Source organism: Herpailurus yagouaroundi, unplaced genomic scaffold (assembly GCF_014898765.1).
Source record: "Herpailurus yagouaroundi ecotype Mexico unplaced genomic scaffold, PumYag 162, whole genome shotgun sequence".
NCBI lineage: Eukaryota > Metazoa > Chordata > Mammalia > Carnivora > Felidae > Herpailurus > Herpailurus yagouaroundi.
This window is the reverse complement of record NW_024412403.1, coordinates 10574194-10591563: the sequence shown is the minus strand read 5'-3', so window position 1 is coordinate 10591563 and position 17370 is coordinate 10574194. Positions and strand designations below refer to the sequence as shown.

Sequence of the window (17370 nt, the reverse complement as noted above, 5' to 3'; positions counted from 1 at the left end):
TACGGGCCAAAATTCCTCTTTCTGCTCTAATACTTCAGTAACGGGCACAGAAAAATAAAACACACAGAACAGTTCCTTTGGGTAATCCAGTCTTTAACACATTAGCACGAAAATGTTAACTGGGTCTGACCCCTCCCCCAAACAATAAGGCATCCAAATGACACGAAATAAGGAAGGTGGCAAAACGCCATCAAATCTACCAAACCAGAAGGATATCAACACCGTGTCTTCATATTTTGCCGTAAAATGGTAAATTTGAAACCACATTTCAGTAACCATATATTGTATATCCCTTACAACGATCAGAAGTGCTCATCTGAAACTTGGTCCCTTGTCACAGACAGCTCATGGAATCTAAGTTAGAGGCCTCTATTGTAGAGATTTTTGATAATTACCAAGTTGAGAACACCAGTTGTACGATCTCAGTTTCCATGATGGTGAGTTTTATATTTTTAAATTTTGGTGAGGACCTGAGGGATTTCCTTGAAGTTCACATTTCATGTTTTACATCTTCCAAAGCAGTTTTAAACCGGCTCAATAATAGAATAATAAAACTCAATTAAGTTTTAAATAAATATTTTTTAAAAGCTCGATGTAGTGATAAGAACAAGAAAGACTATTTCTAGGGGGGGACCTTCCATCACGGAAACTTCTAGAAGGTTTTGAAATTTGGGTCTGTTGCCATGTAAATACTTGTGTTTCAAGTTCAGTTTTGACGGATACATACCTCGTCCACTCCGACCCACAAACCTGAGGTCATTGAATCTTGCAACTTGGTTTTTCATGGCTGCGGTGGCATTTCTCAGTTCGGCTGAGTAGTTTTCGTCATTGCCTGCCATCACAGTGACCAGAGTACCATCTGGGACATCCCCCAGAGCCACCACCTAAACACCAGCCAAGGGACAAACGCAGACATCAGAAATGTTACAAACGTTGGTGTCTCTGGTGTAGTAATTGCTCTAAAATTAAACATATATTAAGTGATCCTTTTTAAGTTTGCAAAGGAATAGCAAAATGACAGAAAAGTTATTCATGGGAAGAATTTCTTTGAATTCCATTATGCAGAACTAAATATAAATTTTCAAGTCCTAAAACATTCATCTAATAAAGCCACATCAGGTCACATGGCACAGTTGGAAGGAGACTGAATGCGGCCAAGGCTCTGGAAAGCTGTGCCTTCTCACGAATGCAATCATCTTACTCGCGCACATCTGAGAAACGCAATATCTTCTTTTTGTGACTATATAACCTAACCCATTTCTCGCTTGTCCAGGCCTCCATCGATGGGCCTAACGGGGCCAACTTTGCTTTTAGGTGTTCAAACTTATTTCCGCCAAAACTGAATTCCATCATTACAACTGAATTGTTGACCGTTCTTGAGGGACGCTGTCCCTCTGCAGGTCATCTTTGAGACCCCCTGCTCGCTTCTCTTATTCTGATTGTCAGTAGCAGGGAATTCTGGTAGGCAAAGGAAAAAAAAAAATCAGAAGTGTATCCTTTATTACTAATTCCAAAATCAACAGACGTCAGAGAAGAGGGGCTCTCCCTGTTATGTGCTGCTCTGAATTCAGGAGTGGAACTAGGTGGCATTTTTATATCTGTGGGTCCCGCAGACGTGTCCACTGCATCCTGATAGTTGACTGAGGTTTTCCCCAAACCCAGCTGACCTTGAAGAGGAGTTCCGCTAACGTAATTGCATAGGAATGGATTTCCTAACAGGGCTGGTGAACAAGACTGGTAGATAAGTATTTTTGATACTCAGGTAATAAAAAAAGCAGTAATTTCCAAGGTAAAATGCTCTGAAGAGCGTGGTGTAAAGATGCTTTGTGCAGTAGTATGCCATTTGACCCTTCTAGAAACTATTTATTGGGGTTAGACAACTATTACCAGCTAAATTTCCATTGCTTCTATTTTTTTAAAGTGGTCATAGGACTTCCGATGAAAACACCCCAAGTTCTATCGTTTCTGATATTCCTCATGGTATTTTCTCAGTCAGTAGTGCATTTGTGTTAATCATGCCAATCATACAGTCGCTTTCTTCATGCTGTGTTTGAGTTGGAACAGCAAAGAATTCTCTAGGGATTATTTCTTCCCTGTGTTTTCTACCTCTTCATTTTTACCCCATTTGGGGGTTAATACCTATATTTTCGACCCTCTTTTCCTGTCTGCAAAAAAGGCTGCCATAGGCTCCCTGATAGCAAAGCCATGGTTTCTCGAAATGCCCATCTTCGTGGCCTCCCCGTGTCATCCAAGTGACCCTCCGTTGCTTTTGTGCCTTGGGATGCTTCAGCTCTTGGGCTCTGAGGAGTCTGGCAGGGAGGACAAGCCATCTCACCACAAGAGACTATGGGACCGGGAGAACCAGCCCACACAGCAGTAGGTAAGCACATTCTTCATCTGTCTTAGCACACTTGCTCTCTCAAACACCGTCTGGGCCTTTTATCTTTCTTTCTAATCCTTTCCATCCCAACGCTGGGCATGTTTTCTACGAAGGAGATTTAAAAACACAGCTATTTATTCCCCAAGCACCCTCTAATTAGATATTTAGTTCCCATTAGAAGCGTGTTTGTTGCCTTTTAATTAAGAGCAGTAATATGACAATTCCCTTTTGTTTCGAAAACATCATTGAACTAAATCTCCCTGATCAGTTATTTACTTATTATTATTATTTTTTTTTTACCACTTTTTCTATTCCCACAAAACGTGCTTGCTTTATTCTGCTTTTTTCAGTCTCTTAAAAATTTTTCCACTTTTTTTTTTCTTCACTATTTTCACTTCCCTCTGTAAAATTAGCTCACAGTGTTGAAATGCTCTCCTGGAACACATATTTTTACTTCCTCGTCCCCATCTCCCTGTGATGACCCGGCTTCTCTATTTTAATCCAACCTTCAGTAAGTATACAAGGACTGTATACTTAATTACATGGTTTTCAAACTCAATAATTCGCTCTTGGGGCAGAGTCTGTAAAGAGGTTGAAGTAAGTAAATCTTGTTGCATAGCTTCCCAAACGGATTCTAAATCACCTTCCTCCCCCTGGCTCCTCTCACGATGCTCCACGCCTGTACCTCTCTCATCTTTCCAAGACTATCTTTGTCAGTAATTTGGCAAACTTGTGAGACCTTCATCAAGTGGAAACAAATATAGAGTAAAATGATCATGGTGGCTAAATATGAAAAGGTTGCTGATGTTGGAATTTAAGACCAACAAAATTAGGAGTTTAACTCCTACCCCTGCCTTTCTAAAAAAAATGCAACAAAAGTCAGAGATATTTGGGTGCCTGAAGATCATTTATTTGGTCTTTTCTTGATCTCAGAGGGATTTTTTTTTCTTTTTTCTTTTTGCTTTTGGCAGGAGGAAAGGGGAGAATATTAAATCCGGGGAAATTACAGTAATAACGTATAACATCTAATTGTTAACAAGCCTACTTAGCCTAGATAAAAAAATTAAAACATTAAAACTAACACGTCTGCTAATTTTATACAGATTGTGTCACTGATAGGCAATAAGGAGAGAATAAAAAAAAAAAAATCTAACTTCAAACAGAAAGAAAGAAGGAACTGGAATGAAAAGCTATAAACAATAGGTAAGGAAACACAAACATTTACATTTAACACAGACCAAACAGACAAGAAGGGACTTGCTGGCCAAAGGATATCTCATATTTTGTTTTACTTCTCTGTTTTTAAAGTATCAGGAAGTTGGGCAAAATATCAGCCCTCCTAGGTACTCTAGTGGATCTCCCCACACCGCTCTTGGCTGGCCTGCTCACACATTCAGACTGGCATTTTAAACAACTCTAATTAGGTTGAAATTACAGTTACAATTCATTTATTTCAAATCCCTTAATTTTCCAGAGTTTCAAAGAAAGCTGTGGAGTGGAACCCAGAACTCAGCCAAGATGACATTTAATGCATGCCCAGGGACTGAAGTCTTGCCGATAGAAACATGACTTCTTTCTTTCTTACAGAAAGTATATGACTATTAGCATCCAAAGCCTCTGAACTTGTTGAAGGCATGTTTATGCCTTCGGACCCTGGTGAGCCAGGGCCTAAACAGACTGTAATATTGCAGTATTAAAAAAAAAAAAAAATCCTACGTCATCTAAATAGCTTTTTTAGGCTGCTTCTGTAAGTAGTGGGTAACACGTAGCAAATTTAAGATTTTCACAGTAGTAAAATATGTATCTTTTCTATGCTAAAAATTAAAGGTGTTCCATGGGAAAAATGAAGGGGAGGAGTTACATTTTTGGGGTCCAGGACAAGCAAATAGGCTTATCTTAATCTATTTTAAGGAAACTTCGTAATCTGAAGTCTCCCTTCCATTTCAAACTTAAAGCAGGGGATTTACACATTGGATTTCGGAAGGCTAGTAAAGAATCACTTACATGCTCTTTTCATCAATACCATCAGACTTTATCATTGGTTCACATTTTCTCCTCCATATTACAGGGAAAACAATCATCCTTTACTGATTAACTTCTTACAGAGATTGTCTGGGGCTTATTTAAAATCCACATTTTAAAGTAATAATGTCTACGGAAACTCTCTGGGAGGAAGGTAGGTGGCTACGTGGAGAGTGGAGCCAGGGATACACGGGGAGTCAACTGGGAGGGAGTCACGTTTTGAAGGCTAGCTTGCTTTCCCCCCCCTAAGCTTTGGGCTCCTTTCCTCGCTGAAAATTCTGTCTGCTCCTTCGGTTGTGCAGGGAGCAGGCTTCCTCCAGGAAGAGGCCTCCCTTGATGGGGACGCAGTGGTGACAGATACTACTCAAGTGGCTACATTTCTGCAACGTCCTTCCCTTTCCCCTATCTGTCCTCAAGACCCACTTGAACTTTTTGTCAAGAGAACTCTACATGGGTCATATAGGAGTCTACCAAGGATCACTCAGTAAAACAAATGAGATTGAAAAAAAAAAAAAAGTGAATCGTCAAAAGTCATTTTGAAAAAGAAATCTCTTTGGTTACCAAGATTTCTGCGAAAAAGAATTCCCGGGTGGCTCATCAAAGCAAGTTCTAGGATTTTCTTTTCAGGCTTTTAGAAGAAAAAAATATATATCCATATATATATATATATCATACATTATATATATATAAATATACATATACATAATGTATATATATACATATTTAGAGTAGCTTGAGAAACTATATCACTTCACCCCCTGAAGATTATTAATCACTTAGTGTTTTGATATATTTGGGCGTTGGTTCCCTGGAGGAGGAGGGGACATCCAGAAGAGATTCTGATTTCACCTCAAAGGAAGACACAGGGCTCTTACAACCCACTCCCTTGGTAGGTCAGGGGTATTGGGTTTAAATGACCCTTTGGCTGATTATCAGCCTGTCTCCTCCCTCAGCTCTTATCTGAAAAGTGGCCCGGGGCCGAGCCCTGTCAAGTCCCCAGTCACAGAAGGGACTCAGTCCTGTTCTGTGGCTAAAGGAGCTTGTTTCTGTAAAGAGATTAGAATGATTGAAAATTGAAATGGACTCCCAGCCCAAATCTACAGAGATGCAGGACAGCAAGGAAAGAGTCCAGTGGCTTTTCCACCTCATCCTCACTCCCTCCCCCTCCAAAACTCCTGCTCTCAGAAAACGGAGGCAATTCTATAGACAGAGCCAATTACACATTTTGTTTGGTCTTAGAAATCAAAATGTTAAGTCTAGAAGGTGTATAAAGCTTAAAAATAAAGAACTCCGACAGTACTGTATAAAAAACTGAACACTATCAATTGTAACTAGATCAAGATCCAGTAGAGGCCTGGAACTCTTAAAAAGCTTATATTAAATTAATCTCCCTGAAAGGGCACAATCTGATCTTTACAGCTCCCTCCCCACCCCCCACCTGCCTTTCTTAGTCCTCAAAATGAACAGGAAATGACTACGGATTGTACTAAAATGTTGGTTGCCCCTTCTTAAACCCACCCAAGACAGAAGAATAGAATCCCCACCGCCAAAATTAAATTTCTACTGTTTGCGGTCAGGGCTGGGGCGGGCGGGGGGGGGGGGGGCAGTGGCGTTTTAAAAACGCCGGGTGTTGTTGATAATATCCCGGTTCAAGGGCAAGGTTTTTTAAAGGCCGCTCAAAACTAGGGCGAGATCAGGGGTGGAAGTGAACGAAGACCTCTCGGGCTGTTCAGCAGAATTTGCGGGGTCCACGCCACCCCCTCCCCAGACAGAAATGCGAGCGGATTAGACCCCGGCTGGCTCGCAGAGAAGACAGCCTTGCCACCTTTCGAGGCCCCGGGCTTAATCTAGGTGAGCCGGAGATAAGGTTCAGGAGGGTTCCAGGAAAAGAAACAGGATTCGCTACTTGCGGCTTGTGGCAGGCGCAGACTAGAAGCTGCAAAAAGCCTTCAGAAAACTTTTGCAAACTTAACTACGCCCTCCGCGGACTTTGGACATGCTAATTTCGATGGGACTGTTGAAGAGCGAGTGGGGGTAGGAAGCCCTGACAGTTTTCCTTGTCAGTTTATTTTCACTGACCCTAAAGTATGAAAGTATCTTTACTTCCTGATGCCTCCATCGGAGCGAGGCAGAATGGCTTGGGTGTCAAGCCAGCGCTGGGGGTGGGGGTGGGGGGCTGGGTGGGGGAGAAGCATGGGAGCAGACCGGCTGGCCAGGGCTGGGTTATAACTTTTTCTGCTTTTCTACTTTGTAGCAAAGCTAAGGACCTCTGTCAGGGAGGTCCCAACCGGCCCTCAGTGGACGTCCTTGGGGGGCATCCAGATCTTTTTCAGTCCACCCTGGAGGCGGCCCCTGCGGGTCCCCCAGCACACACACACACCGAGGATCTCCAGGGCAACCCAGCATCCCCGGTGTCCCGAGAGCAGGAGGATGGACCAGGGGCCGCGGGGGGCAGCGCCGGCCCCTTTCTAGAACCCGGCCCCGCCCGCCTGGCCGCTGCCCTCCGGGATCGCCCCCGGCCTCGGCCGGCCTCCGCCTGTCCCCCCCCGCCACCCGCTCGCGGCCCGGGCCGAGTACCTTGAAAGCGATGGGCAGGGTCTTGTTGCAGCGCCAGTGCGTGGGCAACACGGAGCAGAGGAAGTTGGGGCTGTCGGTGCGCACCAGCTCGCCGGGGTGGTCGGCCAGCACCTCCACCATGCTGCGGTCGCCGCTCCTCAGCTTGCCGGCCAGGGCGGCGCCGGCGTCCGGGGCGCCCAGCGGCAGCGCCTCGCTCATCTTGCCCGGGCTCAGCGCGGTGGAAGGCGGCGTGAAGCGGCGGCTCGTGCTGGCATCTACGGGGATACGCATCACAACAAGCCGATTGAGTTAGGACCCTGCAAACAGCTCCTACCAGACGGCGACAGGGGCGCGGATCTTCGGCGAGCAGCTCCAGGGAGACCAACATACAAGTTCAGGGGCCTTTATTGCTGCGGGGGGGGGGGGGGGGGGCGGACCGGGCCTCGGCCAGACGGGAGACCAAGTTACTAACAGTCCAAGAGGGGGAAAGTTCTATTATGCCGGCCAGCCTCAGACCCGGCAGGGCTCCTAGCAACCGACCGGTTAGTGCTTTAAAAATTGGGCGACTAGAATCCAGAGTCAAATGCCAAGGGAGACTATCTTCTGAGTCTTGCTTTGAGAGTTTAACTTCAGTCTTTGGCTGTTAAAGAAAGTTCCCGGAGGCAAAATTCCCATACGCTTTCTAAAACATTTATACGGAGAGCGAAAAGACCAGCAAATACATAATTTGGAAGTTCCAGTAGGTAATCGCCTGTCAGTTTTTTGTTTTTTTTTTACTTGTTTGCTTTTGCGGGTGAGTTTTGTCTAAAGTCCTAATACGACACAAAATATACGAGTGTCTTCCATATACAGAGCCACTCTCACATGCAAAACTGGCTTCGGTCCTCAAAAGCAAGAGCTGCGACTTCCAAAGGTCATGCTACTAATGTATGTGCACGTATATATAAATATATACATATGCTCTACTTCATAAAATATTTACAATTCAATCTGTAGAGAATTTAAACACAACAGAAATCCATTAATGTTCGCTGCTGATTTTTTTTTTTTAAGTAGCCTTGAAAATAAGCTTCAGTAGTTGAAGAAGGGCTGGGCTGGAAATACTTGTCATGTTCTCTTAATAATTTCTGGCAAAATGCTCAGTTCAGAGAATTCAGCTTTTCAAAAAAAGAGCTAGTCTTAAAAAAAAAAAGAAAAAAAGTTCCAAGTCGATGACAGTCAGGGTACAGCTCTCCACATCTGAGAACTCGGGTTTGGGGATGTTGGTTAAGTTTGTGGCTGATCCTGTGGTTGGTGGGAGTTGAGCAGCAGCCGAGTCACACGCACGCAGACACGCACTCTTCCCGAAGCCAGCCACTGTCTACATGGACTCGGTGAGTCAGCCCGACTTGGGCAGGAGCGAGACGATCTTCCTCCAACGTCGCCTCAGCGCCGGCTGGTTAAATGCCCGGACGCTCCTATACCTACGATCACCGCGTAACCGCAGCAGGTGGAGCGGGCCTTGAGAGGAGGCTCCGCAGCGCAGATCGAAACAGACGCGGTGGTTCGAATTACACACGCAGTCACACTCCCACGCACACTCCCACGCACATGCAACTTCACGGCTCGCCTCGAAGCCCGGCACACTTTCTCCTGCAGTTGTCAAAGGAAACAACCGGGGAAAAGTTCACAGGCAGGAAAGAAGTTGAAACATCCAGCCAAGAAGAAACCAGTTCATTCAAAAGTAAGAGAGAAAGAAAAAAAAAAAAAAATCGTAGCTCCAACGCAGGTCAAGGAGAAGCAGCAAAGGTTGACTTTCTTCTGGCGTCCCCAGGAGGCCCGGGAAGAGGTGCCTGCCGGCGCAGGGCCGGGCAGCGTGGTGCCCTGGCTGGGTCCGGCCGCGGGGCGCCCGTCCCGCCTAGCGCCCGCTGGCTCTATGAATGAGAGTGCCTGGAAATGAACGTGCTTTTACTGTAAGCCCGGCCCGAGGAATTCCATTCCCTCAGCTCGTTTGCATAGGGGCGGCCGCCGGCCAATCACAGGCCTTTCCGGTATCAGCCAGGGCGCGGCTCGCGGCCGCGGGCTCCTGGAATTGGCCCGCGCGCCCCCGCCGCTGCCGCGCGCTACTGTACGCAGCCTGGGTGGAGAGTCCCAGGCTGCCGCGGCCTCCCCGCGCACCCCGCGCATTCGCATCCACGCACACACACGCACACACTCACACATTCGCCCGAGGCCCCGCCTTGGTGCGGACCGCGGCCCTGCGTCTCTGCGCCCGTGCAGCGTCGCGCTGCCACCGGCCCGGAGCTGCAGTGCGCAGCGGCGCCACAGGCGGCCGCGGTCTGGAGACCAGGGAGGTGGAGAAAGAGGAGGCCGGCCGGCCCTGGGAGGGCTCGGGCCGCGCGCCGCGCCCGGAACGGCCCGGGCACGGAGACCAGCTGGAGGGAGGCGCCCCCCGCGCCTTGGAGATGAAGCGGCCGCCGCGAGGCTCCCGGGATCGGTACCGGAGCCCCGGGGCGGCCCCGGGCCCTGAGCGGCCACCCAGGGCCGAGCCTCTGCTTCCCCGGCGTGGGTGGGATTCGGCCGCGAGGGGGGCCGGAGGGCCGAGGGCCCGGCCGAAGAGCGGCTCCGCGGGGCCCCATGGTCGGGTGGGCAGCTGCAGCGAAGTGACGCTGATTCATTTAACGAGGCCAGACGACTCTCGGTCTCCCCAACATGGTTTTGTGTTTTTAGTTTTCTCTCTTGGTTTGCTTTCTCTAATTGGTGTTTTTCACCGCGTCCGGGCTGCGGCTTAATTACGCAGCGCGCCTCAGTCTGAGTGCGCGGTGCGGCCAGCAAAGGAGTGTCCCGATCAGAAAAGACCCCAAAGAACAAGCGACGGGAAAGAAAGTTGAAGGCATCCGCTGGGCTGGCACCCCGTCCTCGGAGCGTCGGCTCCCCCGCAGGCGGCACGAAAGCCCACCGCTGGGCCTAGGTCGCCCTAGCCCCGCACCCACCTCCGGCTCCCCGGAAACGGCGCTGGCTCCTTTCCCCGCCCCCGCGAGCCGGAGCGGCCTGGGGTGCCGAACCCACCCCGGCTTTGCGCGCCGGCGGGAACTTCCCTTGCGCCCGTCCCCGCGGCGCCGCGGGCATTTTCGCGGAGCTTAGAAGGGGCCCCGCCCCACCCCGGCGCCCGAGGCCCGTCCCTCCCCTCCCCCGCCCCGCAGCCACGGGGCTCCCTGGCACCCCGCGGCACTCACCCCCAGCCGCGGGGGAGGGCGCCCACCCCGCCCCCAACACGGAGCCCCCAACTTCGACTCCCGGGAGCTGGGGTCCCTCACCCGCCCGCCCCCTCGCCCCCCCGCGGGGCCCCTCCCTCCAGCCGCCTCCTTCCCCGCTGCGGGCGCGCGGCTACAGTGCCGGGGACCGCCGCCGCCGCGCGGGACTCTCCACGGGCTCTGCCGCTGGGGCCTAACGGAGGCGTCGGCCAGGGCGGGCCCGCCGCGGAGGCCCTTCCCGGGGGCCCAGGCGGCTTCCCTCGCCCCAGGACCCGAGAGGCCGCACGGGCTGCGCCGAGCGGCGAGGAGGCGGGGGCCGGCCCCGCGGGAGGCGCTGAGGGCCGCGGGCCCGGGGCGGACGCCAGGGGGCAGCAGCTGTCCTCTCTGCCGCCCGGGGCGTCGGGAACGCCCCCGAGGGCGCGGGACTCCGCCGGCCCTCCTCTGGGCCTTTGGGTCGCTCTCGTCACAACTCCAGTTTGGGGAGAAACGACTGGAAACGGCCGCCGGAGCCAGCCCCAGCGGCCGCGTTGCGCCCCTACTATCCCGGCAGCCGAGCTGGCGGTGCAGGAACCCTCTGGTGGGAGTCGCGGGGGTCCCCCGGCTGTCCCGACAGGCCCGCATCAGGGTCTCTTCCCGAAACCCGTTTGCGCGCACACCGCGGTCGGCCCTCCCGCCACCACCGGTGCTCCCGGCGTCCCGGGAGCCGTCGCCCGGCCAGCGGCTCAGGCTCCCGCCTGCCTTTCCGAGCCTCTCCCCAGGTGGGCCGTCCCCTCGCTCCTCTCCCGGGACGCCCGGGACCTCCCAGCAAACTACCTGCAGTTTGTTTTAATGGGTCTGAGGTCTCAGCAAACTCCTTTGTGTTTTTCCTAAATGATTTTGAAGAGGCCCCATTTCAGGCATAAAGACCCCCAAAAGTCCTCTCTCCACCTTGGCCCCGTGGTTCCAAACATTGCGCCGTTGCCAAGCCTCCCCGTCTGCCGCCCCCCCCCCCCCCGGCTCCGGCTCCGCCGCCGCCTCCGGCTCTAGAGGCGAGTTGGGGCGAGTGAAACCCCTTTGCCGCCGCTCAAATACAACGCTCTAAGTGCCCACCGAGCGCTCCCGGGAACAGCCACCAAGTGCATCCTTAGGGACCCCCGCGGACGCAGGGCGGGAGGCTCAGGAGTGCGGCAGAGGCGAAAATGGGCTCTGACTCGGGGGATGTAGCGGATTGGGGTAATTTCGCCGCGCGGAAAGGTCAGAGAAGAACGCTCCTCGGGGCTCCGGCGGTTTGAAACCCTAAACCCTGCGAGGGGGCTGCGGGTCTGACTCTCCGCGGCAGCCTCTCGGGCGGGGTCAAGTTCCCTTCCTTAGAAAAGAGGTACTGGGATAGATGCGCCAAGGTGAGCCCTTCAACGGCAGCACCTTGGGCGCTGCTCGGCTAAGAGTTTCAACCAGTGCATCTCGAACTTGAACGTCGACGAGGATGATAAAAGCGAGAAAAGCTTTTGCTGATTTATTCTAAATCCGGCCGCCGGGCATTTCGGGTTCCCGGGACCCGCGCTGGCTATAAATGCGCTGTGCGGTGCGCACTTGAAAAGGAGAAATAAAACCCTGCACTGCACCTTCCTTATCGAGGAACTAAAGCAGGCAGCATGAGGCTCAGCTAAGGTGTACCTCGAATCCCTTAGTCTGAAGGACTTTTTACAGAGCTTATAAAGTTCATTAACATCGCACGCGAAATGAAGAATTCCTTCCCACCCAAAGCGCTCATTTTAGCGGCAATATAGAATTTCCCTTCCTCTACCTCTCTAAGAAAGGAAAGGAGACATTACCGCATTCACTCCTGGAACAATACTAAAATTTAACTCTTGTCATAATACAAAAATAAAAAATACAACGAAGCGACGTGTTGGGTGGATGCTGTAGGACAGATTTTTCCAAATTTGCTGCGTGGGGGAAATTCCAATAATGTCCCTAACAGGAATGAAATGTAAGTTTTCAGAGGGATTTTTAAAAGTAGTATTTGGTTAGTTGGAATAAAAATAACAATTTCATTGGGAAAAAAACAATGGCTCATTGACGTTTTTCGTCAGCGTTAGGTCAGTATATAACTGTAAGTGGTCTCAGAAAATATCTAAATATCTTACATTTTTGCTGTTTTAAAACCCTCTCAAAAATAAAATATGCCTGTAGGTAGGATTAGAGGCTCAACCATTCTCTTAAATCAACATTCCCCTCTGCGGGTAACATCTTTTTAAAATTACATTTCTAAAAGTGTATTTCTAGAAAAAAAAACTTTCTATTTCAGTGACCACTTCAGTGAATTAAAACCAGGGCACGTATGTTGCTAGTGGTTCTGGAGCAAGCTGGTGCAGTTGGTATAATGTCATAGGGATGGAGAACATTTTTATGAAGAGTAACATGTTCATATCAGTGCAGGTGAATAACCTGCCATACACACAATCCAGTTTTCGACATTACAGTTTGATTAAACATTTCCCCCCTTCTGGAGTGGCTCTGAGATTATTATACTTTTGAAATCCAATTCCTCTGGGGACAGGAGTCTTTCCTTCTGCCACTATATCCTTCCCTCATAGGAATGTTTCCATAGGATGCATGGTTGATGTGTGATCTGTTCACTCCAGCATCATCATTGTGTAGCTCACAGGTAGCAAGCAGAAAGTTTTTAAGTTAATTTTTTTTGTAATTTAGGATGCTTAGTAAACATTTTACCCTCGTAAAAATTTTGCATTGCCACTGCTGTAACAAAGGCAATAAACTAGGTTATAACAAGCTCTATTTTTTTTTTTTCAGAGTCATGCAGAGTCGTTTAATAAAAGCAGAATGCACCTGTGGTAAACTACGCTGTAGAACCGAGGGTGTCATTATAGTTTCATTGGAATGTTTTATAGGGTTTGATATTTACAATACGAAGAGCAGCTTTTAAGTATTTGTGAATCAGCAAAAAAAAAAAAAAAAAAGCCTTAATTATTTGGCTAATTTATGTCATACGTTGTAGAGATGCATAGATAAAAATCATATGAATGTGCATATTTTATAAAAAAATAGAATTTGGGATCCAACATACCGTGAACATCTCTAGATGGATTCATTCCGTGTACACATTCTGAAAGAACAGAAAGTGGGAAAATAAAAACAATTGGGTAAATGTACTGACAGCAAACACTAAATTCACTGATAGTTGATAAATTTCATTCTAATTGCAATAATTACAAGCATTAAAACTAAATTTCCACCCCCCTCTTTTTTTTTTTTTTTTTTTTGTTGTTGTTGTTGTTCGCTGATTGCCCCTCACTCTTTTTAGCACTGGGGAATTTTATAGCATATTGTCCAATTTGGGCACAAAAGTAGCTTTGAAACAGTAAACCAGCAAGTAAAAAATGAACTGTCACATATGCACATAATTTTATGTGACTTCAACCAATGTTTTCCATTGATAGTAGTGAATCTTTCTCTCTCACAGAATCACCTTTTTAAACCTTGGTATGTGAGGCCAATGTGATTTATTTATGAACATTAGACATACATTTGGAGGAAGTAGACGTGTATCAGAATTCAAGGTGAAATCAAGACCAAACCCTTACTTCATACCAAAACACTTCAAATTGGTATTACAGCAGAGGTGAAATGCAAGAGGTAAAAATACGAGTTTTCTTTAAAGCAATGAAGATAAACAATTTTGAATACCTCCTCTGAAAGAAACAAACTGATAAACATTATCATAATTTACTTCCAATGGGACAGGTTGGAAATATTTCCTCCTTGCTTGCTCTACTCTCCTTCCCTTTACTAATTTATCCTGATTTATCTTTCAGAGTATTTATCCTGAAACCTCTCATTCTTGACATAACAGATGATAGCAATTTTTATTGAAAATATCTGTCATACGATCACATCCAAATATGTGTCACTATATTGCTGCTGCGTGTCCAGTTATAGGTAAACCTATTAAGCAAAGTCATCTGAAGCTTCTTTTCTTTGAACATCTACAGTAATGTTCTGCTTTTGACATTGCTGGAACAGCCTTGTATATTGAAAATGCTCAGCACTGAATGCTTAACACAGAGGATACACCATTTTTCAGAGCCTTCGGATTTGAGCATTTGCAATGTCACAGCCCGACTTTCAACCTTACTCCACAATATTAATGTAATATATCTTAAAAACACTTTAAAACTAAGAAAGGAGGTAATTATTTCAGATTTCCAGACGCTGTTTAAATAGGCAGGAGAACGAGATTTACAGCTCCTTAGTCTTATGTATATATACATACATATATATATATATATATATTTTTTTTTTGCCAAAGCAAAAAGAACAACTAGAATAATAAGGGGTTCTGAAGGACTACCCTATAATGAAAGAATGAAAGATTAAAGCAATTGAATAGGTATAGTTTCCACGGAGCATCCTCAAAAAACCAATCACTGAGAGATTGTGGTTTGCATGTATATAAAATGACTCTGTGAAGAGTTTTTTTTATAAATAGAGCAGGGAAAAAAATCATTTGCGCTTATGAATGATAAATTAAGAAATATCAAATGTACCCTGAAGTTTGTAAGTTTACTTTTAATAGGCATGGGGGAGGGGGGATCCACAACAGTAATACTGACCAGACAGCTGGATTTATACAGAAGAGACCCAGCAAACCCTACCACCCTGGACATTCCCTCCTGAGACCCTGAGAAGCTCCCCCAGGTCAGAGGCTGGGGAATAGAAGAAGCAAAATAGAAAAACAAGTGTTCCAGTTACACAGCTAATATTTCCGGGATTCTGGGAGAAAACCCAAGATCTTTTTTTAACCTAAAAACAAAGGCAAGAGTGAGTGAGTTTTGGAAGGTGTGCATGTCATCTGTTGGGAACCATCCTTAGTTTGTTCTGTGTCAGTAGCCTTGAGGACACAGTGCTCATGCCATTTAGCCTTAAGCCTGGAGAGGGTGGGTCGTCTGCAGGAGAGGTAGCCCCTGTGGAGGTTGGCAGTCATTTGTCCAGGGGGTTGTGAAATGTGCTAGAACCTAAACCGCAAGAGAGGAGAGGTCTTGGGGGTTCATGGCAGCAAGAGCTCAATTTGGCCAACTTATCCACCAGCTTGCTCTCTCTCTCTCTCTCTCTCTCTCTCTCTCTCTCTCTCCCTCCCTCTCCCTCCCTCTCCTTGAAACTACTAAGTGCCAGGTAATGACCAAAATGCTTGTATATTCCTCGCTTCATTTAATCCTTGCCAGGATGCCATTACCAACCCCATTTTACAGACCGGGAGCCTCACACTTGGAGAGTTTAGGAAACCTGACAAAGTCACTCCACTCTATGTACACACACACACACACACACACACACACACAACACAGACGCATGTCCACCTATGGGTCTGAGCTATGTTTCTTTTTTATCACAACTACGTATTTTTATGGGTATCTTTTGGAGAGCTCTGAAAAACTAAACTCTGAGCTCATCTTTCAATTTACCCTCTCCTGTCTCATTGTCTCCATTAGAAACTATCCCCGAAATTCTTTACATTGCAAATCTCGACTACTTAGGAGTCACAGCCCGAGGTTGTTTCTGGCCTTCTGTAGACTTTGAGGAGCAGGTCAAGGTCCCTTTAGCTTTTCAATTCTTAATAAATGTTAAATGGCTTTCTAACCCTCCCACCTCCACTCATTCAAAATGGCATTTTGAGGACTTTCCCGGGTATGAAGTATTTGATTTCCTCCCTTCAGCGTATCTGTAAAGCTTTCTATGTGCCAGGCAGGGTGCTGGGCTGGTTGATAACAAAGGACAAATAGAGGAGAGTGACAGAGCGTCATGGCTATTGCTGAGTGTCATGGAGTGTCATGACTCCAGGAAGATGGTGGGAGGAGACACAGGAAAAAGAGGGGGCATACCACCTGGCGGGGGTGGTACTTGGGTTGGCTCTTGGAGGTTGGGTAGATTTTTACCAAATGGTTGGCAGGGCTGGAGGAAGGTTTCAGGAAGGTGGGAGGGGACAGGGGAGAAGGCGCTCCTGGCAGAAGGGTCAGCATGAGAAAGACGTGAATTTCTGAAACAGACCCTGGTGTCATTGGAGAGTAGGTTTGGGATGAGGGCGCTCACAGAGGACACAGTGCTGGCAGACATGAACACAGGTCGTAGGCGGCTTATAAACCTGAAGAAATTTGCATTTCAACCTGAGGCCACTGGGTTCTATCAGAGCCTTGAAGTCTGGGGAACATCGTGATTAACACCTGTTTGAGGGAAGTAAATGTGTCAGAGGTGGATGGGTGAGTAGGAGGGGGTAGAGATGAGGAACGGGGGAGCTCCTGCAGTTGTCGGACAAGGAGTTGTGAACATCTGCATTAAGGTGGGGACAATGGAGATGGAAGAGATGGCCGCAGAGGGGAGGAGAGGAGTCTCTCCTGCTTCCGGCCCAGGTGCCATTACTGGCGGGAGGGAAGACCAGAAGAGGAAGGGTTTGGAGGTCGACCCGAGGATCTGGCTTTGGATGTACAGAACAGAGCTGTAGGTGCTGGTGGAGAAAACAGCAGTTGAGGGCAGAGGTCTAGGGTACAAGTAACAAGTGCAGAATCGTCACACATCTGTGGTGGTTTCACATCTTGCCGAGACAGTGTCCGGGGAGAAGGGAGCGCTGACAGAATCTGAGATTGTCAACATCTAAGGGGTTGATTAGAAAAAGATGGACCTGGGGCGCCTGGGTGGCGCAGTCGGTTGAGCGTCCGACTTCGGCCAGGTCACCATCTCGCGGTCCGGGAGTTCGAGCCCCGCGTCGCGCTCTGGGCTGATGGCTCAGAGCCTGGAGCCTGTTTCCGATTCTGTGTCTCCCTCTCTCTCTGCCCCTTCCCCGTTCATGCTCTGTCTCTCTCTGTCCCAAAAATAAATAAACGTTGGAAAAAAAAAATTTAAAAAAAAAAAAAAGAAAAGAAAAAGATGGACCTGGACCGACCAAGGGGATTGAGCCAGGTAGAGAAAGAGGAGAATAGGGTGTTTGACACAAAAGAAGATGGGAGTTTTGAGAGGAAAGGCATGAGTCTCAAAGGCCAAGGTCAAGGAGGGGCCAATGAGGATGAGGACTGAAACAATGGCATTGGATTTTCCCTAGAGGATCCGTGGTAACTTTTGCTAGAAGACATTCAGTGGAGCAGAGTATGGGGCAGTGAATGCATGGGGGGGGGGGGGGCGAAAGGTGCC

At 48.1% G+C, this 17370-nt stretch overlaps 1 protein-coding gene across 1 annotated transcript in view; it reads right to left on the bottom strand.

Moving 5' to 3' along the window:
* The window catches only part of RUNX1 (RUNX family transcription factor 1), a gene marked incomplete at its 3' end in the record, with an annotated part of 95697 nt that extends 85616 nt beyond the window's left edge, over positions 1-10081 (bottom strand). Inside the window, exons 1-3 of the mRNA XM_040484973.1 lie at positions 9931-10081; positions 6980-7233; positions 728-884 (exon numbers count right to left, since the gene is read on the bottom strand). Coding sequence (XP_040340907.1) covers positions 728-884; positions 6980-7233; positions 9931-10066 — 547 coding nt within the window. The remainder of the gene's footprint in view (positions 1-727; positions 885-6979; positions 7234-9930) is intronic.
* Positions 10082-17370: the final 7289 nt, after the last annotated feature.